The following is a 25,987-nucleotide window of genomic DNA, read 5'->3' as shown; positions in this document are numbered from 1 at the left end:
TTTCTTCTACCTTGACTTTATTGACTGGAGACATACCAGAGGTAGCTACAGACAAGGTTTACTATTTCAAACTTTACTGTACTCACCCAGACTGAGCTGTACTGCTCAGTGGAAACATGCTTTAGAAAAAGCCCACTGCCCCTGTTCCCCGTGCATCCAGTTTACCCCATAAAATATATATATATATATATATATATATATATATATATATATATATATATATATATATATATATATATATATATATATATATATATATACATATATACATATTTTGATATGACTGTCAGCTGTGTATGCGGCGGGTGAGTCTAAAACCTTGTCATTGCCTTGTTAAAGTGCAATTTCAAAAGACACGGTCTGCCAATTGTTTCAAGCTGTGCATTAACATTAAGTTTTGCACCATGCTCAGTCTCTGACACATGAGTGCAGTGGTCCAGAGGTTGCTGAACTCCTATGCTCATTTTCTCACATTAGCATTTTTTTCCCCAATTCAATACTTCCAATATAATATGCACAATTCCCAGAGCTTTGGTGACGAGAAAGTAGGATTTCCTACCAGAGGTATGTGCTTGAGAGAGGTAGGATGCTTGCTGATAAGAACTAGGTTTATGGCTTAACTTCAACTACTACTACTACCACTACTAATAATACAAATAATAATTAATAATTAAATATTTGTGTAATTTAAAAGTTGAATCAAAATGTTGGACCACTATTGCCCTATCAATGTGAGTCCCTCTCATTCTCTGAGGCTCTCATCCCCCCTCTCTCCCACATTCACCCCTCTCTGACAGGAACAATCCAGATTCATTACTTGTGAGATCTCCAGACCAATCTTGTACTTTTTCACAGGCCCCTACACACACTCTTGCTACACCCCCACATTCACAACACACACATATATACACACACTCTCTCTCTCTCTTCCTACTTCCTCACTGTTACCATCCATGTGTCATTGGTTGTTGCTAAGTTACAAGCCCCCATCAAGTTTTTTGTGCAGCCAATAAAAGCTTTGCCTTCACCATCGCTTTAGACAGATACCCCATTCTGTAGGGGCACTTTGTTTTTGCTTTAGCTTTATCTCTTCTCATTGCTTTGCTTTGCCACAGTTTTAACCCATTCCTCATTGCTTTCGAGCCTTCCCAAGCTCTCATTTTAGTTTTCTTCTCTCTCTCTCTCTCTCATTGACTGTTTTTGCCTTTACATTCCCGCAGACTATTTATGGAATTACACACACACACACACACACACACACACACACACACACACACACACACACACACACACACACACACACACACACACACACACACACACACACACACACACACACTACGGCACGTATTAGATATAATTGCAGTAGTTTTGCTTAAGTGATAAATTGACATTTTGTTGTGATAATATTGTGCGCTTTAAAGATTTGTTGTACCATTATCTATAAAGCATACCAGACAAATTACACCACCCATGACGGTCACATCATCGCCCGGTGCATTGGCTCATGCAGCATAAAGATAAACAAACACATCTGAATGCATTCACTTAAACAACCATAGACAACTTTAACTGGGTGTGTGTGTGTGTGTGTGTGTGTGTGTGTGTGTGTGTGTGTGTGTGTGTGTGTGTGTGTGTGTGTGTGTGTGTGTGTGTGTGTGTGAAAATGGAGCAGATGGAAGCTGCTGCTGCTTTCGAAGTCATTAATAACCCAGTGTTCCCACTAGTGTGGTAAACTGCAGAAATCCATAGACACACATGCACACACTTTTTTGTGAGTGCAGAAAGAACAAAGACATATGAGCACTTATGGACAGCAGCAGCTGAGCACTTAAAGATGCCAAAGTTCTATATAGACATACTCATGTCATCATACATGCCTAGAAAGAAACACACAAATGTATTTTTACTATATAAAAAACACAAGTACTTTTAGATGCACCGTATGAACATGCACATAGCCCCACACATGCATATGTGTAAGCACATGTGCAGATTCATCCAAGTGTGTGCTTTAGCATGCAGACACTTCATAGTACACATACAATACTCTCCTGTGCTTCTGCAAGAAAGCTGACAGGACCATCCATCTCCTTTGCAAGGTGCAGGTTACTATGGGTTTTTCAGACCAGATACCGTGTAAATGAGGACTCAGAAAGATACACACAGACACACAAACTGCAGATGTTTGGCTGTTCTAAACGCAATTTTTGGCTCAATTATAGTTTAAGGAATGCTTTTGATCAGACCAAGGTTCCCCCGCCTGTGTTTGTGTGTCTGCAGCATCAGATATTTATGTTTGGTGGTAAATGCAGACTTTAAAAGCATTTTCTCTGTTCTTATCCTGTGGGGTTGGTTTCTGCTGATTGGCGTTTCAGTTCTGTTCCAGCTATTTTTCATCATTGCTGTTTATGTTTGTCTTTAAAAGCTCAATTCTAGAGAACAGTTTCAAGGCAGTTATTTGGAATATTGTGTAGCAAATCATGTCATCCTGCATTTACGTCTTGAAAGCATTCTACATCTCTGCAAGATAGTTTATTAGTTTTATGTTGCAGAAGTTAAAGGGGACCTATTATGAAAAACATGTTTTTTCTTGCTTTAACATATATAAAGTGGTCTCCCCTCAACCTGCCAACTCAGAGAAGGAGGAAAGCAACCAGATTCTGCAGTGTCTGTACAGCCGCCCGGATGAGCCATCCAGTCTGATGTGGCTTCTACGAGCCGTTCAGATATGCGCATTTTCGTTACGTAACTAAAATGCAAACCACGCCCACAACTATAAAACCGTGTAACTGCATGCGAGCGTCCGACTATCGCATCGCACTGTGTGATATTGGACGCTCTCTGTCCATCTCCCTCCAGCAGCTGCCACTTTATTGAGGTTTTTGCAGTGAAATGAGGAGGTATCATAGAGATAACTTCTCATTTCAACTAACTGGATCAGCCGTTCCTCATCTGTGACAGCGCTTTCAACCGGCTTTCAACGCGAGCGGCAGGAAACGGCCAGCTCAAAATGGTACGCCGCGTCGCACTGCGCAGCGCTGCGTTGCTGCAGCCAGTTAGGACCGTCCAATAGAAAATAAAGCAATGGAATCGATTTTGTCTCTGACGCTTGCCCGTATCGCATCGCATCGCATCGCATGCAATTATGACACGGTGTTAGGACACGGTAACTCCGCCGGCCGGAGCTTCCACCATTTTTTCGTAGCGGTGTATCGCGTCATTCAGGCAGCCAATCAGCACAGTGACTCATTATCATAGCCTCCCCGCCGACTCAGAATCCCACATAGATAATGAGGTTAGAAACTGGGAAGATAAAGACATGGCTCAGAGGCTGAATTTCTAATTTAGAAAAAACAATCAAAAGCTTGTTTTTAAGACATTCAAGGCCTCTTTAAAATAGGGAGTAGATGCCATAATAGGTCCCCTTTAAGTAGCTCAGGTGGTAGAGCGGGTCGTCCAATGATCGGAAGGTCGGCGGTTCGAATCCCGCTCTGTCCCAGTGTCCTTGGGCAAGACACCTTACCCACCTTGCCCCGTGTGAATGTGTTTGAATGTGTATGAATGTTGGTGGTGGTCGGAGGGGCCGTTAGGCGCGATATGGCAGCCACGCTTCCGTCAGTCTGCCCCAGGGCAGCTGTGGCTACAGTGTAGCTTACCACCACTGGTGAGAATGTGTATGAATGAATAATGATTTCTGTAAAGCGCTCTGGGTGCCTTGAAGGGCGCTATATAAATCCAAGTCATTATTATTATTATTATTAAAATATATCACCAGAGGCTCTTAAACTAAATTGTATAGATTTTTTTTTAATTATTATTATTAGTTTTAAAAACACAAGTTCTCTACCTGGTCATGATTAGGTTGAGCTAGGGGCCGCTGATGTGAAGCAATCCTTCTGTGGGCAATTAAGAAGGAGATGACATTTGCTTACTCAAAAGTTACAGTGGTGCCGTAATTTATTAAACGATACAAAGCAAACCTAGTGGGATCATTTGAATTCATTTCTCATGCATCAGATTGAATTTTTGAAAATTGATTTCCATAATTAGACTCATGTCTTAGCAACTGAAGTGAGTCAAATCATGTGACTGATCATATCTTAGCTCAAGCTCAAAATTACTGATTTTGCTTAACTTCACCGTAAACAGTAGTCAACATTTGAAGTGGATCAAAACATGTAATCAAGTTGTCCTCAGACAATGATGGGTATTGATCAGAATTCATGTATGACATGATGAAATGTTTTGATCCACTTCAAATGTTGACTACTGTATCAACTGTAAACAGAGTCATTTTGTGGAAGAATGCAGTGTGTGGTCTGCAGAAGAAAGGCTTTTTATGTCTTTCTATTTGAATTAAAATCAGGAGTCATAAATGTAGCACGCCTTATTGATTTGCTAGATACTAACCTCTAAACTGCATCACTGAATTGATGAGGCTTAAATAAAGGAACAGGCTGTTTTTGTTGTTGTTTGTTTTTTCCTCTCTTTCTCCCTCAACTTTCCTGAACTTTACCCCATTCAGTCACTTTTTCACTTAAGAAAAGTCAGATTTGTGGTAGCTGGATGTCCTTTGTCCGTGGATGTCATGTATAATGGCCTTCTCTTGTTTTCTGTTTGGGTCCATTTTTGTGCTGGGTCACCTGGAGAAAATATTTTTTTCAGCTCCCACCCAGGTGTCTGTTTTTGGACAGTTTTGCTGATCAAAGATTTTTTTTTATCAAAAGGTCGTCCATGAGACAACTGACTTTGATACTTTTAACCTGCAATTATACCTGATGAAAGCTACAGGGATTCACTTTTACTTTCTTTCTCATTGAAATATGAAAGTAGGAACGAACGCTAATAAAGAGCAGTGGGACCACAGCATTGTTGCTCAGAACCAGTTGAGACATTTAAAATGAGGCTGCAGGAAAACAAATTTAGACATACTGTTAATAGTATAGAAGAAGATCCTCCCTCAAAATCAGGTTATAAACTATAAATCATGCTCACACTTGTTCATGTTATGTTCCTAAACATCTACAGTTCAGTGTTTAGAGGCACCTCAACAGTATGTTCAAGCCAAGGTTTCTGCCTCTGAAGTCACATTTTTGCTTTACATACAGTGGGGCAAAATAATATTTAGTCAGCCACCAATTGTGCAAGTTCTCCCACTTAAAAAGATAAGAGAGGCCTGTAATTTTCATCATAGGTTCACTTCAACTATGAGAGACAGAATTCCCCCCTGTAAAGCGAATTTGGAAGACATACAAGACCAGCGGTAATCTCCCTCGATCCGGGGCTCCATACACAGCACCAAAACATCACTGCTCTAGAGAAGATCTGCATGGAGGAATGGGCCAAAATACCAGCAACAGTGTGTGAAAACCTTGTGAAGACTTACAGAAAACATTTGACCTCTGTCACTGCCAGCAGTATATAACAAAGTATTCAGATGAACTTTTGTTATTGACCAAATACTTATTTTCCACTATAATTTGCAAATTAATTCTTTAAAAATCAGACAATGTGATTTTCTGTTTTTTTTTTTCATTTTGTCTCTCATAGTTGAGATATAGCTGTGATGAAAATTACAGGCCTCTCTTATCTTTGTAAGTGGGAGAACTTGCACAACTGGTGTCTGAATAAATACTTTTTTGCCCCACTCTAGATATCATACAATGAAAGTCCGAAACAAATGCTTTCCAACTCATCATCCACTAACGCTTAGTCAGGAGCTCTTTGCACCAATTTTCAACAGGCAAACTGCTCCTTTTCTTTCAATTTATGACAAGGAGGGAGCTGTTCTCCTGCTGCATATGACCACTCATTCCTCTGTGTTTGTAACTGACTTACCACCGGCACCAGCAGTGAACAGCAACATAAAAAATGGAGCTGGCTTATCGACGTACAGCCAAAAGAGGAAGAGAGGGTTTCCCACCTTCCTTCAACATGTACCTTTTATTTCACATCTTTAAATTGATCTCTGGTATATATTTTGGCTTCCATAGCCTAATACCTTATAAGACATTAAACGTAGTACTCAGTGATGATCTGGGAAGGGTTAGGTTGGCTGGTAGATCAGATCGGAGAGTCAGGACAAGAATATTTCTGAGATCACCTGCTACTATTACAGTTGGTCAATAGCTGGGAGAGAACTTTCAATGTCCTTCTTACACCAAAAACATCTCAGTAGGGAGCATTAAATAGCAACTCAAGCTATTATGACCCACTCTAACTGGTAACAAGGGCAGCTCTGATTTGTTTCCCTTGTGTTAATAGCTTTCTATAGCTTAACAAGCATGGTGGTGAGCAATGACCAGTGACTGATCATTACTTACTTCATGCTATAACCAAGTCCTCCCTAATTAGGGAAAACCAAATGAGGTGTGTCTAAATGTGTTGAAGAAAAAACATTTTAGACCAATTATAATATGCTTATATAAACTGAATGAGTAGGTCATCCAAGTGACGGATGTATGCACTTAGAGTAAAAGTTGTTTTTGTTTTCCTTATTTTGCAAAAGATACACATTAAGAGATCCATTGAACAATGGCCAATGGAGGGAGAAGCAGCATTATGAAGATTCTTAAATAAAAAAGAGGGTGAGACAGATGAACATGAGCAAACCATAGGAGAGAAAATGAAAGCAACATTAGGCAGAGTGTTGTGAATAAGAATCACATCCTGTGCAGCAAATGTGCTTTATAAATAAAGGTCTGAGAGAACTGAGAGTCCAGCAGGGCTGCAGAAATGAGGACAAAAAGAGGCACGGATGACATAAATGGAAAAAGTAAGACTTACTACATGGAGTCACACACACAATGAGGAAGACTGTGGATCGACGTGATAAGAATCTGAACATGTGAACCCGTTAAACAATTTGCAAAGGGCTTAAAGGTTCTTACTTTATGTTAAATACAGTTGTATTATGTAGTGAGTAATATAAAAAGAAGATAAATCTGTACCACGAAATATATTCTACAATAATCCTTCTATCCATCATGTGTTGTGGATGATAGAAAACAAATTACAGCATAACATCTATTTTAAGGGGCTCATCAGGCTGTATGCACTTTCCTGTTATTTTATCCACTCTTAACTTAATGATACACAGGGAAATCCAACATAAGAAAAACTTGTAGGAACCATGCTTATTTTAAATCTCGTGAGGCTCGTGCATTGCCACCCTTAATAAGTTCTGCTCAGGGCTTTAGGAGTATCAAGGGAAGAGCAGGAAGGAGAAGTAGTGCACAGGTCCCCTGCTGGATGAAGGTTCAGTTCTATTGATTTACCTGTAAGTCATACTGGCAAGGCTGATGTAATGTTGCCCACATGAAATTCACACGCACGCACACGCACGCACGCTCGCATGCACGCACGCACGCACGCATGCACGCGCACACACACACACACACAGTTTTGAGTTTTGAGTCATCTGTTGCGATCGAAAATGGAGCTGTTTTCCTATAAAGTGACCTGATTGAACGATCAGAGGTAGAACTTCAATTTTAGTGAGTCCCATACTGTTCTGCTGCTGATGGAATGAATTTACCTCAAACGGCAAAGAAAGGCGACCCTTTCTCTTTGAACTCTGAAAATAAAATATGTTTAATTTAACCCATAAAAAAATATGAAACCCATTAAAGTTCTCTACATCTTATGCATGTTAACTGCAATCTATTTTTTCTTATCAGGTAACCCTAAAGAAAATATTATGATGCTTTAATGTACAAATTTGCACAATGCACAATTTGTCAGACCCCTTGTGTCAGAAACTTTGATGCTACCTATTTTGGTAAATTGGCCAAGAGGTTCTTCTAGAGCTTGACTCTTGTGCTGGACTGTACATCAGAAACAAATGCACAAACACACACGAGGTAGGTCAACCAGCAGACAAAACCGTGATTGATTCAGTTTAAACAATTTTTAAGTAAAAATCAACACATCAAGCTGTTGAAACTTGAAATAGTAAATACTCAGAAATAGTCAAAGACTCAACTGGACGTCAAAATAGAACAGCGTTGGCAGGCCCGGTAAACAAGGCAATGGATAAAGAGAGGACCTGACAAGGTGTGGAGGAAAACTGCACGTTTAAGTACTCCTGAGAATCTTGTGAAAACAGATGTGGAAGCAGGTGAGATGAATGGCAAGCAGAAGACCAGAAAGATTCTAAGAGTGGATACCGTGTTGTTGACAGGGTTAAACAGAAAAGACAGGTCCAAATAAATAAGTAAAAAACAAGTCTGGAATTGATTGACTGGAATGTACCTGTGTCTAACTGAATTAATTAGGCTCAATGAAAAAATGCACGCAGCCATCTATGCAAGGTTCCAAGGTTGATGGTGTTTGTCGGAGTGAGACATGTTTGTGTAAAAACATGGATGTGGGGTAAACTTCTGCAGCGTTTCAGCCACTCCTGTTGTTGTCATAACGTTCTATTGATGCTGTAGTGCTCATTCTTCACAAACGAACCAGTAGGGACCTGCTATGTCAACTAGTAGGCTGGCCTCACACATTGACATTGATAAAGCAAACATCATTAGGAAGGAAGTGCAGAGGATGACACAGATAGTTGGACACGGTGCTTTCCGATGTGGGAGTTTGCCTTGAGATCAAGATACAAAAAGAGCTTCCTGGTTGGGTTTAGGTGCAAAAAGCTACTTCGTTAGGATTACAAATTCATAGCTGGTTAGAGTTTGGAAGAGAACATAATAGTGAAATTCTTCACAATGCTATCGTTACATAACCCTGCCATTTTGTCAAGTGCCAAGATGACATGTATACACTTAAAGTCATGACATGAACCAGTAAGAAAGCAGCTACCAACACACGCAGACATTTTTATGTTTGAACTTTAGTGGAGATCTTTTTTTTTTTTAATCATTATTTGATATATGCTGCCCAAACAATGGGACTTTCCACCAGAACCGCTTTCAACTCTATAGTTAGGAGTAATCATTTAAATGTGGTTCTTTTCCTCTCCTATCAAGCGAGAGTGGGCGCTATTAGCAACAGACACTCTACCAACCGAACATAGTTAAAGTTCTCCAATTTGGAAACAGTAGTGTCAATAAAACTATCTTAATGTGTCTATTCTAGGTTCTATATATCCCTGAGCATTTAACTATAGGTGTTTTTAGTTGAGATCCCATTTGTAGCGGCTTAGCCCTAAATTTAAAGCCACTGAGGGGCTGCATAGACAGGCTAAAATTAATCGACGCGATTGCTGCTGCACTACTTTAACTTTGTGTCTCGTGAAACAAACGACTTACAGTTCCACTTCTTCATTTGATGCTTTCTTTATTGATCACCGTCTCAGGATCTTCAATGTCGTGCAAGGATCCATTACCAGAGCATATAAAGTCCATTTATCTGTGACATGTTTCACTATTACAACAAACAAAACGTGACAGAGCGGAGCCGGGCGGAGCGTTCGAAAAACTATGTGCTCCTAGCAACACCTGACACCTGATGGAAAGTTCTCACCTATATAGACATTTACCCCTGGGACAGTGAGGACACCTACTGGCCCAATTTGGTACCTTACACACACCCACATAGAAATGGCTTCTACACCGTTAATATTCATGGACGAAGAACTCATGTTTAACATGGACTGGGCAGTGTAAATGCAAAGGTGTTATTGCTTCCCTGATGCCTGTATCTGAGTTGAGGGGAGGGAAGAGGAGTCAGGCGACGTAATCGAGTGGTAGTGCATAACGCGAAGGCTCCGCTGTGTGTTTGGTTGGCCTCACTAACTTCGGAAGAGCTGGCAAATGCAGCGCATGCAGGAATCAGGAGACAGAGCAGGTGTCAGGTGCCCTGACGAGCAACAGGATTTGCAAAGTGGCTTCCCCCAAATTGTGTAGGATAAAGAGATTGCAACTCCCTGTCTTGCTATCGATAAATCCCACCCAAGTCCCTCCATCCTGCGTCATTTTGTTTACATCCAACCTAACCCACGTTATTGAGGGTGCCAGTTAAATACCCAACACTGTGTCAGGTGATCTAAAAAGGACAGGCGAGACACTAAGCTGAGTCAAGATTCAAGATTCCATACTTTATTGCCATCAACAGTTAATTTAAATTAGTGCATTGAGCCCACTGCAATATACACTAAAAACACTCAACCATCACACAATACAATAAAATAAGTACATAAAAATAAATAGATCATCGCACTGAACTAAAAGAATTATAAAAGTAACTAGGATCAGCAGTACTGTAAATACTATAAAATAAGAAAGTTGAAAACATAAAAGTTAAACATTTGACACTATAAACTAACAAACTGCCATGAGACCATTCATAGCCCCATTATTAAAAAACAAAAATTAAGATTCTGAGGAGTTTGTAGTCGTGAAGCTTGAGGGTACACGCTGTTATAAGATCTGGGTGTTCTTGTGTTGATGTTTTTCAGTCTTTTTTGTGATAGATAGTTAAAAACAGTTCACTGGGTGGGAAGAGTCTTTTAAAATGTTAAGCAGTCTGCTTTCAGCCTGGCCCTGTGGATTTCACTAATGGTAGGGACCGGGCAGCCAGTGAGTTTTGATGCAGTGTGCACCACACTGTTGAGCTTAAACTGGGATAATTAACAATGTAGCAATGTAAAAGGGCTAAAGACTGCTCTTCCTGTTCATTTGCAGTACAAACCTTTGGCCTTATAATGGCAGATGTATATATTGCCCCAAGGTTTATACAATGAAAAGTGAATACAAAAACACAATTCGCCTCCGTTTTCATTATGATGTAAATACTGTATATTATATAAGGCTGTCAAATTAGCGCATTAATTGCGATTATTTAGATTAAAGTCATATTTAGCGCGTTATGTTTTTTAATAGCTTATTCTATTTTTTAATCTGCAACTTTCCTTTTTCTGTTTGCAAGTTGCCTTTATTAGTCCATGGGCCAGACCAGATATCAGTACCACTCAAGGTGACCAAACTTGCTTATAATTTTTGAAAAGATCCATGTCTATGATATGTTGGTATGATAACCCTTCCTGAGTGGCAGCTGGATCATAGTTATCAGCTCATGAAGTTACCCAGCCCCTTCAGAAAATTACATTTTAGATGCTTGTTTATAAAACTAAGCTGGTTCCTTATCTCATTGGGGTGTCCTTTATGTCCTGTATTTGCATAAAGGCCAGTTTGTGACATTAGCCTAGCGGCTGTTATAGTTTCATCGGAGCCTAATGATGCTCTTCTAGTTTAAGGCTCACAATGACCTGCAATATTATACATTTCCTGAATCCTTATGGTCCTGTGAGTATTCCAGTTTTTGTATTTGTGTCTCTGTTGTTCCTAGATGACACAGGGATAGAAGATAGAAGAAAATTGTGTAAAAATGTGTGTTGTTTATAGTTTAAAGAGATGCAGTGACCTCTATGTTGGTCAGAGAGATTCACATCTTAGTTTGAATGAATGCTTAAAATGTCCCCTTTAAAATGATACCAAAGACAATTACTACTTCATGAGCTGATAACTATGATACAGCTGCCAATCATACCAAAATATCACCTATAGACATGGATCTTTTCAAAAAGTAAGTTTTGTCACCTTGAGTGGTACTGACCAGTGAAATTTTGGGCTCTGCCCCCCTAGGAAATCTGTGTTTGTGCTTGAGTTGTTAGGGGCTGGAAAACAATGGTCAGTCCCACCTTGAAGTGGACGTTGATTGGCTGTCCCTGTGTGTGGGCGTGGCTAGCTCCGCTGGTAGTGGACGTTGATTGGCTGTCCCTGTGTGTGGGCGTGGCTAGCTCCGCTGGTAGACTCCCATTATATCTGGACAGGTGGGGGCGGGGCGGTGAGTAGCGGAGAAGAGAAGTGAAAATGGAGGAACAAGTGAAAGTTGTGGTCCAGTTAATGGAGAATTTACATTTAAAAAACGCCCTGACGATGCCATTGATAAAGGTAGAGTGATATGTGTTCTTTGTAAATTTGTTTACCACTGAAGCAGCTCAAGTTAAGCCACATAAACACAAAGCACCCGGTCGCGGGCGCAGCCACGGCTTACGTTAGTAGCAAAGATGTTGCCACAGCAACGCTCCTCAAACTAGACTCGAGGAGAGCACCGCGCATGCGCACCTCTGCGACAGCGAGGCTGGCGAATGTTCTTGCCAAGTGGATGTAAATGGCTAGGACTGCATCTGTTCAAGTCTGTTAAAAAAATACTTTATAAAGCCACCTTTTTTTGTTATATATCAATGTTTGACCTACCACAATAATGAATTTAAAGGAAAACCCATTAAGTTGAGGGCTTTTTCTCAGCAATTTGTAGGTGAGATTAAAAAAGAGTTTAATTCGATTCATTAATTACAGATCTTAATTAATCAATCTCTCAATATTTTTAATCGCTTGACAGCACTAATATTATATATATTTAGAAACTCTTAAAGACAACATTGGGGGTGTTTTTTAATTTCACAATATAATTAACACTTCAAATAGATAGATGAAAAAAAAGGGTTTCTGTGTATTATTTCATATGTCAGGCTTTAAAGACAAAACCCCAAAAAGGACATTCCAAACTTAGTCAGTGAAGTACAATAGGGTTCAAAGAAATAACCATGGTAAATTGGCTCCAGAATGCACCGCAATACCTGCAACCGTTATAGCAAAATAACATTCATCCATCATTTCTGATGAGAAATGTATGGAAGCCCATTTCCGCCAGTAAAAGAAAAAAAATAAGATGAAACAAAGTCATAATTATGAGATAGAAAGTCGAAATTATGAGATAGAAAGTCGAAATTATGAGATAGAATGTCATAATTATGAGATAAAAAGTCATAATTATGAGATAAAAAGTCAAAATTATGAGATAAAAAGTCAAAATTATGAGATAGAAAGTCGGAATTATGAGATAGAAAGTCATAATTATGAGATAAAAAGTCAAAATTATGAGATAGAAAGTCGAAATTATGAGATAGAAAGTCGAAATTATGAGATAGAAAGTCATAATTATGAGATTAAAAAATCGAAATTATGAGATAGAAATTCATAATTATGAGATAAAAAGTCATAAGTATGATATACTTTCATACTACGGTCAAAGTAGGAGCTCTTTAGCATATTCAATTTTACACAGAAATGAATTGTTAGTACATTGTGGACTACTTTAAACGTGGCTTTTCAACAGATGAAATACTTAATTTGCTTGCTGATTCACATGGGATTGTACTAAGCAAACGCACCCTTGAAAGGATTTTAAGCAAGAAGCAGCTCTGGCGTAGAAAGAATAAAACCGATGTAGCTGAGGTGGCAACCTTCATCAAACAGCAACTGGAAACATCTGGTCAGTGCCATGGTTACAGATGGATGCACCAGAAATGGTGGTTACATGGAATTGTCACAGACAGAGAAACAGTTCGAATATTGCTACAGTTATTGGATGGTGAAGGTGTTGATCTGAGGACAAGAAACAGACTCCGAAGGCGTGTTTACCACAGCTGTGGCCCAAACTATGTTTGGCACATTGATGGCTACAACAAACTTAAGCCATTTGGAATTGCAATCAGTGGATGCATTGATGGGTTTTGCAGAAAGATGATATGGCTTGAAGCTTACAAAACAAACAATGACCCAAAGATCATCGCTGGTTAACCAACATTTCTGGTGCATCCATCTGTAACCATGGCACTGACCAGATGTTTCCAGTTGCTGTTTGATGAAGGTTGCCACCTCAGCTACATCGGTTTTATTCTTTCTACGCCAGAGCTGCTTCTTGCTTAAAATCCTTTCAAGGGTGCGTTTGCTTAGTACAATCCCATGTGAATCAGCAAGCAAATTAAGTATTTCATCTGTTGAAAAGCCACGTTTAAAGTAGTCCACAATGTACTAACAATTCATTTCTGTGTAAAATTGAATATGCTAAAGAGCTCCTACTTTGACTGTAGTATGAAAGTATATCATACTTATGACTTTTTATCTCATAATTATGAATTTTTATCTCATAATTTCGAGTTTTTTATCTCATAATTATGACTTTCTATCTCATAATTTTGACTTTTTATCTCATAATTATGACTTTTTTATCTCATAATTATGACTTTTTCTATCTCATAATTATGACTTTCTATCTCATAATTTCGACTTTCTATCTCATAATTTCGATTTTTTATCTCATAATTTCCACTTTCTATCTCATAATTTCGACTTTTTATCTCATAATTTCGACTTTTTATCTCATAATTATGACTTTTTATCTCATAATTTCGACTTTTTATCTCATAATTATGACTTTCTATCTCATAATTATGACTTTGTTTCATCTTATTTTTTTTCTTTTACTGGCGGAAATGGGCTTCCATAGAAATGACTATATGGCAAAAAAAGAAAAAAAATACTATTCAAAGGGCTTAATACCCTCAAACAATTTTACGTAAATGTGAAAAATCTAGGCTTATTTATATTTTCATTCCTGAGATACAAATCCCTATTTTATTTCACTTTTACATAATACCAGTGCTGCAGACAAATTTATAGAGAGTGGATTTTTTTTCATTTATTCTTTATGTTCACTGTGAAGTTATATGAAAAGGTGCATCACTGTATTGCAAAAAGCTAACATGTGTCATAAATGTTTTACTGAAACGTCTGTGTGAATTTACCAGCATGCTAAGTCAGGCTGCATGGTTTTAAAAAAACATGCAATATGTATTATCATAGTTGAAAACTGATGACAGTACAATTTGCATAAGCCAATACTTCAATATTTACTCTTAAATGTATTTCTCCTTTGACTCATCTAGTCAGTCTGTATTTTGGTTTATGTTCAGGTATTCATTTTCTATTAATCTATACCATAGCTGTCATTATTTAGATTTTGTTACCCAAAACTCCACATCAGTAAACTCCCACTTCCATGCTTATTGGCACACTTAATTCACTTTGGTAGAATTGCAGGTTCAGTCCAAACGTGTTGTGCATCTCATCATGTAATATCCTATACCTTGCTCTCATCTGATCAAAAGCTGTACTCGGTTGCACCAAGTAGATATTTTTCAGCGCTAGATTGTTTTAGTAATTCATGTCACATGTTTTAGGAAGGTGGACACAGCTGCACTGATTGATGGCACCAAGCCTTGCCATATGCTTCTTGATTACTGCTGCATCTGTGTTTGAAAAAATAATTTAGTTGGTCACCCATCTTTTGATATCTTTTTCCCATCTCAGGGTTGACTCATATTTTAGTTTATCAGCTTTGAGGATACAAGCCAGACTAAAAACCGAAGTGTTTTTACAGGTCATTTGACTGCTAATTTCAAACATTATGAATCACTGAATATCAAAATCAATTCAGTTTTTGTGTGTTTTATATGAGGAAATACCCAGTTTTTTTAAACCTAGATGTGATGAATTATAAAAATTTGAAGTGCAATTCTGAGCTAATTAGCATTTAGCTGATAATCCACAGATAGGTTTGCACTTCACAAACCTCTACTATGCGTTTCTGATATTAATACCAAACCTAAAAATAGAGATTGAACCAATTCAAATTATGAAATTTAATCAAAGAATCAAAAACTTCAGCTGAACAGGCAGATAGTCTAATAGTCTAAAACATGCAAACCCTAATATCAACCATGGGGTTATCATCAAGTTTATCTTAAGAAAATGTCAACTCCAGCACAATTTTAGAACCCTTGACTAAAATACAGGAAGTTATGTGCTCTGATCTGCACATTATTTTTGCAATTTTTTAATGTGTAACATAGTTTAAAAAAAAGTTTTTTACTCAGAAGCATTTTGACTGTCGATGTACACAATCATTCTCAGTGTTTGAGCCTTAATAATAATAATAATACTAATAATAATACATTGTATTTGTAAGGAGCCTTTCATGGCACTCAAGGCCGGTGTACAACAATCAAAACATAGAAAATGCAATTAAAACAACAGAAAACAGCAGAGTTTACCGCAGAACATAAAATGTACCATCTTTGCATACCATAACATGCATGCTGTTCATCAGTTTTATCTTGGTATGACATGGTAAACTTGGACTTTAAGGCCCATACTTCGGGTCCTGCAATTAAATCTGCAGCACCATTTTAAGAGCTGTGATGAATTGTAAAAGCTGTCTGCTTAACATCTCAGGTCTTTTGGTTCAGGTTTACTCTGTGTCCCCAAAATCAGAACCAAACATGGAGAAGCAGCATTTAGCTTTTATGCTCCACAGATCTGGAACAAACTTCCAGAAAACTGCAGGAAAGCTGAAACGCTCAGTTCCTTTAAATCAAGGTTAAAAACCCATTTGTTTACAGCTCCTGTTGACTGAATTATTTAAACCATTCTGAATTTAGATTTAAACAATGTTAATTTCAGTACTACTCTGTAACAGTAGCTTAATATGCTATTGCACTGTCAGTCAATATTTTGTTTTCTCTTTTTTTCCCTCTTTACTTTTCATGTTTCCACTTTGTTTAGCACCTTGAATTGCCTTGTTGCTGAAATGTGCTACATATATAAATAAACATGCTTTGCCTTAAGCAAGCTTCAAGGCTATCTGGATGTTTGTTTATCCAAACAAAGAAATATTGCAGTCAATGGTTCACCTTGGTGCTCTACCTCCCAACATTTTTTTCTGGAGTAACACCATCATTTTCCCTCCATTTCAATTCACTGCTCTGTTCTTTCTGTCTTCCAGTTGCCTTGTTCCCTGAGGAGGATAATGGAACGGCTGTGGTTCTCTTTGCTGTTGCTGGCAGCGGTATGCAGGGGACAGCCGTGTCCAAAACGTTGCATGTGCCAGAGCCTTTCTCCATCGCTCGCTATCCTCTGCTCTAAAACAGGCTTGCTCTTTGTCCCGGCTGCCATTGATCGACGCACTGTGGAGCTCCGACTTCAAGAGAACTTCATCACAGGTATTATAGCAGTTAACGTTGGCCTTGAAATTCCTCTTGAACTGGCACCATGTCCAAGGTCTATTCCATTTTTTTATCTGCTGACAGCAGGGTTAGGCTCCAGTCTCTCCATAACTGAATAATATTGAAGTGGTTATATGAAATTAATGAGGATTCAGAACAATCTGACTGTGGATTGGTGGAATCTAAACATTTTAGAGATTTTTTTAACCTGTGCCAGCCTTATCAGTATAAACAGCTCTTTCGTAACGACTTAAGAAACCCCCTCTCACCCAGGTTTTCAAATTTTGCTGGCAATAATTTAAAACACCTTTTACCCTTAAAATAACTGCTACTGGTTCAAAATATGGCACTATTAAATATGTAATATTGAATGAGATGTAAATACGTAATTCACTTCTGTAACAATTTACACGAAAATTATAAATTTGAGGTCTCAACTATGTGGAAATACAGAACATTCTTCATTCTTTCTGTAGCTACTACCACACTGTAGACTGGATTATAACATCAAGTAAATCTATTTTTAGTAAACTTAACTAAGAGAATTCCCTTTGATGATTAACAAAGTATTCTTGAATTGAAATGATTTGAATTAAATATTTCCACTCTAAAAATAAAATTTTACCAGCATGGTATTAACCATTAATATGTGTGGAGACAAAAAAAAAATGCATTTTCTCACTTTGTGCAATATCAGATTCACATAAATAAAGCTTCCAGCTGTAATTTCGCTTGATGGAACATTTTACTGTAATAAACATATATGTTTCTAGACCTCATTCTCTGAATGTTATGCATTAAGCATTACACTTTTGTTCCCTTCATTTGCAAAAAAAAAAAAAAAAATCCCTTTCAGGATACTGTATTGAAAACATTAATGTATAACCAAAAATAAAGAACAAACAGATCAAAAACTAAACACCCCTTTGCACATTAACCCTTTGCACATAAGCTTTCTGGAAAATTGTCATTGTAATGAAGTCTGACTGTCCGGACATTATTGTAAGTTGCTTTGTTTTATATCACTACACAGAATAAAAGTAATTTATCAAACATTGTTTATTTGACCAAACAGTGGTCTTACCGTGGTACGAGGCAGCAGCAGCATCTCTAAGGGGCATGTCACTATGTATTGTAATATTTCCCCAACAAAGAAGTGCTAATAGGTTGCTGGGGAGCAATTTATCCTACTGCCTCATCAAAAACAACAAAAACCCTTGAAGGCTGACTATACAGTCAACAACAAGCCAACAACCGCACTGTAATGAAAGACTTAGATTCATCAGTAATCTTCCTAGAATACATGGGTTTTTCTGTCTTTGTTGTGATAATTTTCATATTAAATCATGCAGGTATATTTAGGGATTGAAAGGGACGACTAGAAGTGCTCTCTTCCATTTTCTCAGTTACCAGGGTGATGAATTCTTCCCATGTGATTGGCTGCCTGAAAGGTGGAACAATGACAACACCAGTGCCGATCTGAACAGCTCAGAGTTTTTCAAGGAAGAGCACCCGGAGCGGCTGCATTAAAAAGGCAAAGTGCTCTGACAGAGGAAACTGGGTGCTACTCTTTTTCTTTTGGTGACTTCATGCTACCACATAAAATCTCTCTTCGGTGGGATAAATTGAAAGAAAGGACAATGTTCCTTAGAATACTGAAGCTAAATAAACACAGAGTTTAATGCAGGTATGTTTATAAAAATTCCACAATTCTTTGGCTCATTGACAGATTACTGCTTTAGTACAAACACCATGTGCTCTTATAACAGAAACATAAATGTACTTTCAGGTTCTTCTAACAAAATACCTTTTAACTACTTTTACTTTTAACCCCTAGAAGCAATTTAACAAAACAATAATAATATCCTGGAAGTATGAGTTATAAAACAGTAAGTTGGGTATAATCTATTCTGCAAGAAGTTTCCCCATTTAAAGCCCAGCTGGGAACTTTTCTCTGCCTGTTTGAGCTCTCTTCCTCCCCAGTCTAAAAACATGAATTTTAGGTTTGTTGGTGACTCTAAATTGACAAAAGGGTCTTTGTTTGTCTCTGCGTGGCCCTGTGGTGGACTGGAGACTTGTCTAGGGTGTACAAACCCGTGAGTGCTAGGATCGACCGGGCCCCCCTAGCAACCCTGAATGGGATGCTATTGGGTACAGAAATGGTTTGATAAACAAGCTATAGAACATTTCAAATCTAAATCATTCTTTTCTGTGAAACCATCTGAGTTTGTTGAGAGGTAAATACTTTTTAAAACTGCAAGAGCTGCATGTTTGCTATCACTTTATATGTTCTTATGCTTTGTTTATACCTCTCACTCCCAGCCGTACGAAGAAAAGACTTTGCCAACATGACCAGCTTGTTACATCTAACCCTTTCAAGAAACACCATCAGTCAGATCCTTCCTTCAGCTTTCAGTGACCTGCGGCGACTGAGAGCACTCCATCTAGACTCTAACAGATTAACTGTGATCAAGGTAAGATAGATGGGTGGGAAATTAATGTTGAATTTTAATGAATAGTCAATTTGATTACACAACAGAGCCACACAAACTAAGTTCAAAGAGCTACAATGACAAATAATCCACAGTATAGTAAGTTAATTAGTTAGTAGAAGATAAGTAGTTAAGTTAACTCTCACCTTGAAGACTTAAGTTGCTTTTTAATTATAAAATTCTTTAATTTTAGCATATTACGCCTTGCAGAGATATCAAGGGTGATGAACAAAACTTAACCCCCTCTGCACAGGGGAAAGCTGTGGAGGAGGTGTGATTTTTAGGAACTGAATCAAGCCTGGCTGGCGAGAAACCTCAGAAGTCATATGAGAGACAATGTCTTTTGCGCTTTAAAATAGACTTACTGTTTGAACAGGATGAGTAACTAGAATAAACCATGCAGAGAGGTGTGAGTGAGCATAAAAAGGTTTGCTTGAGAAGTCTGCCTGAACTAGCTCCTGAAAGGTCACCCCATATGTATTAGCTATGGACGTAAAATGATCTTTAACATAAAATACTTATAGCTTCTTACTGTCTTTTTGTCTCAACCAGGATGAGCATTTCAAAGGCCTGAACAATCTTCGCCATTTGATCCTGGCCAATAATCAGCTTCATTCCATATCTCCACATGCCTTTGATGACTTCTTGTCCACTCTGGAGGATCTAGACCTCAGTTACAACAATCTTGCTGACGTTCCCTGGGACACAATTGGGCGCCTTACCAATGTCAACACCTTGAATATGGATCATAACCTCATAGAGAATGTTCCCCAGGGAGTATTTACGAATCTGCACAAACTGGCTAGGTAAAGGCATAGAAATGGGAAGATATCTATTTAGATACTTGAAATAAAGTAAATTAAAGAAATTACTTATTGTCACACTTCATGTGTAATATTGTGTGTCTCATTTTCCCTTTTTTCTGTTCTTGTTCATCTGTCATCTGACCCTTTGGTCTGCCCTGCATCAGGCTCGACATGACGTCCAACAAACTGAAGAAAATTCCTCCAGATCCATTGTTCCTGAGGATCCCAGTCTATGCCAAGTCTAAAGGCTCCCCTCTTTCCTCTCTTGTGTTGAGTTTTGGTGGTAACCCTCTTCACTGTAACTGTGAGCTTCTGTGGTTGAGGAGACTAACAAGGGAAGATGACCTTGAGACATGTGCCTCTCCCTCTGACCTCAGTGCTAAGTACTTCTGGACAATACCCGAAGAGGTTTGAGCTTTTGTTTTTGCCTCTGGCTTACAAGAAACTATTGTAAGAATCAAAAGCAAATTGTTGTTAACCACGGACAACAGTTTTCCTTGGTTTTATTTTATTTCTTTTGTCCTTTAGGAGTTTATTTGTGACCCACCAGTTCTTACCCGAAAGTCACCTCATACCGTTGCAATGGAAGGCCAACCTGCAAGTCTAAAATGCAAAGCAAATGGCGACCCTGAGCCTGAAGTCCACTGGATAAGCCCTCAAGGACGCCTTATATCTAATAGCTCCAGGTAACACCATGAAGCTTTGGTCGACTGTTTTTTTTAAAAAAGGAATGCTACTTTAATGCTTGTCTCTTTTAATTTTACAGTCTTTCGAAATCAAATATATGGGGTTATTTTAGGAATTATGACTTCACTGACAGAAAAAGAGGCATTTACATTCTCTTATTCAGGGCTCAGTGCATCTATGAGTGAACTGTGTCAAAGGGACAGTGCATTTTTTTGTCTTTAGCAGAAGGGCATGGGCACTCAACTCAAGTGGAGCAATTTTGAAAGAGGATTAGATTAGTCGTTGAGGTCAAAGGCACTCTTGTCACATTTTTATCGAGTAACCATGTTCATACTTGTTACATGACTCTAGTTAGAAGGGTCTCTGTACAATAGCCAAAGCAGCGATAATATTTGTAAACATTATGCTCTTGAACCACTCTTGATTTAACATTTCCATCTGGATCATTAAATATTAAATGAGAACAGCCTTGTTTATTGATACTGTGTGAGCCAATGTTTGATTAGTGCTATTTCTGTTAATACTGCAAGGTAGAGAGATGAAACACAACCAGTGAGTGAAATGACCCCTCTGCTTGGCGGTCATTACATTGATTCTGAATAAGAGTGTGGGTCGATGCTGGTGCTGAATTTCTCATCAGATGTTGCACAGAGCAAAGTGCACATTTCGAAAAATGGATTAGAGGTGAACACTGAGTTGCAATAGCCTGCAGTGTGAGTGACAGTGGAAGAGCTCACCGTGTATAATTATGAACTTTAAGTGAATGGGTCTTCTCACTTTCGTTGCTAAAATGAATGCTGAGCCAATCATTGTGTGACCTATGTTTATGTGCTATTCTGAGTCTACCAATACACCCTGCAGTTTATGCTGGAGTAATAATATCTTGTACAAATAGCTTGTAATATCAAGTGTAATAACATCTTCTATAAGTCCGGAAATATGAATCAAAAGACTGAATCCAACGAATTATTGTTTTTACATCGTTTTATGTGTTATAGCCTGTTAGCTACATGTCATTGAATTTTAGAAACATTTTAGAAAATGTGTTTTTAATATTTTAGAAATATTTTTCAAATAGTTAAAGGGGGTCACAAATTCAGTTGATGTGCATGTAGTTTTTTTCCTGTTTACCATCTGCCATTCTCCTGATTGGTGTGTGGCAGAATTCACTATAGCTGGCAATGAAGTCCACCACAAAACAAACTGAAAAAGAGGAGAAAGATTTACAGTACATGAACACATTTTTCAATTCATTTTAATTTACTTCATATATATATATATATATATATATATATATATATAACTCATCTCAATACAGTCCAATTGATTTCGATAGGATTCACTGAAATTATATTGCTCTTCCATCTAGTTTAATTTAATACAGGTTTAACCCAATTCATCCCAATTCATCCACAATTCCAGATTACACATTAATATAATGTCAAATCATAACAAACAGTGTAGTTAAGGGACCTAACAGACTCCATCGAATCTTCACCTTGGTGGAACCATCCATCCTGATCAAGCTTAAGGGCAACAGTGAAGAGGAAGTAAATTAATGAATTAATAACAGGGATTAAAAAAAAAAACACCACCACAAATATGCTTGGAGAAAACTGCCATCAATAATTTTAATCGGAATGATAATGACAGATTTGTACAAGAAAAGTAAACAGCAGATTGAGGAAAGAGCCGCTGCATAATGGGAGGTCCCTTAATAGTCCTGGACTAGAGCAGAATAGTTTAAGGGATGCTTCAGGGGACATGATCTAGCCCTGACTAAAAGCTTTATCAAAAGGGAAAATTCTAACCCTATAAAGAAGGTTTCTGGATTCTTAGCACTACCTGGGAGCTGGTTCCACGAGAGAGGTGCTTGATAACTGAAAGCAGTGCATCCCAATATACTTTTGGAAATTCAAGGAACCAAAAGTAAGCATGTAGTCTGCAATTGAATTCCTGTGTTGTAAAAATGTGGAACTGTGATTTAACCTTTTAAGAACTTTTAACCTAAGGAGGAGAATTTTAACAGGAAGTCAAGTCATCATCATAACTTCAAAATGCAATATTTTGAATCAGGTGGAGGCTATTAAGAGCAATTTTAGGACATCCTCCTTAAAAAGGTACCACATTTGTGTAGTATTGAAGTAACAATAACATGGACTAGTTTTTCAGCATAAGTTTGAGATATTATTTTGTAATGCTACAAATCTGAAAAAAAAAGCATTTCTACTAATGTTCTTTATGTGTGATTTAAATAACACATTCTGGAGAAAAAAAATAACAGCAAGGTTCCTCTCTATAGTACCAGATGGTAAAGTAATGCCATCTAGAATTGACTAGACAATTTAGTTATGAAGTATTATCCATTTCTTTGTTTCATTAAGATATGTTTGTTGTCCAGCTAACTTTCTGGTCTCCTGGCTTCATGGTAGGTATAGATCATATCATCTGGATAACAATGAAGGTTGATGCCATGGTGTCTAATACTAGTATAGAACCCTGTAGAATACCATGACCTATTCCGATGAATGAGGAAGATGCTACATTCACAAAGTGGAAACTTGTTTGCTCTTGAGAGAGAAGGGGAAATCCCAATCTTAAAAAAAGACTATCATACATGTTATTTAAGCTTTAGGGAGATATGAAGGATTAGTTATTTAACACACTTAAAAATATACTATCTTTGTTTTTTTTGTTTGTAACATGTTTGTAATGTTTGCATTTTAGCTATTGTTTTGATGTATTTGAATAAACATATCTTATTTCAATTTCCAGAACTTTAGTATTTCCAAATGGAAGCCTGGAGATCACTGCAACATCTGTGAAGGATTCAGGAAACTTCACCTGCATTGCCTCCAACACAGCGGGCGAATCCACGGGAAGGGTGGAGTTAGTTGTCACTGCAGTGCCTCATCTGGCAAACAGTACAAGCCGCAGCCGCGATCCATCTTCTGAGCCAGCTCCTTCTGACATCCTCACCTCCTCGAAGGTTGCACTGCCAAACAACGAAACAAGAGGGGCAGACAGGAGGGTCTCGTTGGTGGAACTGACAGGAAACTCTGCCCTCATTAGATGGAGCAGTCAAACTCCTATATCTGGAGTAAGGATGTTCCAGGTCCAGTACAACAGCTCTGGGGATGACACACTGGTTTACAGGTTGGTCTATCTGCACTTGCACCTAATGCTTTTCCCCCCTCATTCTGTTTTAATTTGCTGCCAGTGGTATCTAAAATGACTTCCATGAAGGACACTACTGGTCACCTCTGAGTGTGCGCACACATACGGCCACATATATATATTCCCATTGTGAATCTGCAGTAATTTACTGGCAACCGCTTCACTTGGAAAGCACTATTACTTTTCCGGCCATTTACTTTAATTCACAATGGCAGAACATTACCGGATCTCAGTTTAATGTTCAACACAACACATTACTGGGAATGGTTTATTTGGTAATTCTTTATATATTTATAGTATGTAGGACCATATAAAAGGCAAAAGGCAACATTGCTTCATGATCTGAGTTAATGTATTTTATAAAACAGCTTAAAAAGAAACATCTTAACTGGATTACAGTTTATATGCTTCCAACTATAAGATGGTTTGACAACAGCGCTTCTTGTTTTGAAAAGCTAAATCTATGCTGAGATAAGTATTGACATATAAATTGGTTGGTTGTTGCATGCTCCTTTTGGTGGTTTCACTCCCACATGTATAGTGTATTGATGAGTACGTTTATCTTTGAGAAAGAATTTACCTGCAAGTCATTATGGGGAATTTGTCTCTCCACAGTGCTTGTCATCCACACTGCTGCTTCTTGTGTGATAAAGAGCATGGTTAACTACTTGCAGGTGTTCATTGGGCAAAACCTGAAGCACTGACAGCATTATTGCTGACACATGTCCCTAATAATATTATACCACGAAACCCTCATCATTTTCAATCATGCAAAGATGTCACATATTAGGTAGTTTTCATGCTAAAATGGCAGAGCAAATATCCTAACTTTTGTCGAAGTTGCCAGGTGGCTTTAATGATGCTGGTAATTCACATACAAACACATCTGTGGGCCTTTTATGATGCATAATGGTCTCAATTTGTCCTTTTATAGTCCTGTTCAACATTATAAAATGTCTGGTTGTCTGAAGAATAACCTCAATGAATGACCACTGTTGACCATTTGTGTTGACTGAAGAAACACACGTTGTTAGACAGAGACTGGGGTCTCTCTGAAAATGTGTTTGTGGTTTTTTTTTCTTCAAGTTAATGAGTGCACTTCTTTATTCAGGCAGTTTAGCTAATTGTTGGAGACAAGCAGTCTCTTACAATTCCAAACACAGTTGATGCATTTCTACATAGCATCGGCCCAGCTGTAACCAGTCAGCCAGAAGCCTTATATTACAGTTGTCAGTGGATAGATGTAGGTGTCTATACCAGTATTTTTGTGTTCCTGTGAACTGGGATTCACTTCTTCAAAATCCCCAGTTTGATGCTTAATCTCAAAGTGATCATGTCTTGATGACTGCAGTGGAAAGTGGAAGGACAGATATGACACACTGTATCTAGGATTCAACCGTTGCTCAGTTGATGCATCTCTACTTCAGGAAAAACTTGAAAGTGACATACCACGCAGTCCAGATTGGTATTTTGATCCTGAGGCATTGAAAGCATTTCTTTTCATGATTTAGATTCTTAAAAGCCAGCTTACAGTATTTCTGATAAGCTGAACTTTATTCCAATTCTCTGTTCACCGTTTATCTAAAACTGCCAGTTTGACTATTAATTACTGGCTTCCCTTCATATGAATCCACTTTGTTCTTATCTTCCAGCTTCTGGAGAAGTGACTTGAAGCAAACTTTCAATGGTTGTGGAAGCAATGAAAATGAGCAAAAGTGGTCAGATTTTAGATTTTATTCTTCATTCCTAAAAAGCGAAATCCGCAATAACAAGCATATTACTCCCTTTTTTTTTTACAAGTTGATACATTTTTTGAGGTCTCAATGAAAGCTTGGCAGTCAGGCATACCTCCTTGGAGTGTGTCCTTTGAAATTGATCTACAGCACTGCAATTCCATACAAATTGAAATTCATACACATATTGCTCTCAATAACCAGATCCACACTGTGCCATTAGATGGTTCA

The 25,987-nt window shown here is 38.1% G+C and overlaps 1 protein-coding gene across 3 annotated transcripts in view; it reads left to right on the top strand.

Annotated features, from left to right (window-relative positions):
* zgc:172282 (leucine-rich repeat and fibronectin type III domain-containing protein 1-like protein) overlaps nucleotides 1-25,987 on the top strand; it is a 224,736-nt gene that overhangs the window by 101,565 nt on the left and 97,184 nt on the right. For all 3 annotated transcript variants that reach the window (XM_061719274.1, XM_061719272.1, XM_061719271.1), the window contains exons 3-8: nucleotides 16,642-16,858; nucleotides 19,184-19,335; nucleotides 19,906-20,159; nucleotides 20,324-20,567; nucleotides 20,688-20,845; nucleotides 23,622-24,002. In XM_061719274.1, coding sequence (XP_061575258.1) covers nucleotides 16,666-16,858; nucleotides 19,184-19,335; nucleotides 19,906-20,159; nucleotides 20,324-20,567; nucleotides 20,688-20,845; nucleotides 23,622-24,002 — 1,382 coding nt within the window. In that variant the 5' untranslated portion in view covers nucleotides 16,642-16,665. The remainder of the gene's footprint in view (nucleotides 1-16,641; nucleotides 16,859-19,183; nucleotides 19,336-19,905; nucleotides 20,160-20,323; nucleotides 20,568-20,687; nucleotides 20,846-23,621; nucleotides 24,003-25,987) is intronic.

The sequence above is a fragment of the Cololabis saira genome, chromosome 4 (genome assembly GCF_033807715.1).
Source record: "Cololabis saira isolate AMF1-May2022 chromosome 4, fColSai1.1, whole genome shotgun sequence".
NCBI lineage: Eukaryota > Metazoa > Chordata > Actinopteri > Beloniformes > Belonidae > Cololabis > Cololabis saira.
The sequence above is the reverse complement of the archived record's forward strand: the minus strand, read 5'-3'. Positions and strand labels throughout refer to the sequence as shown.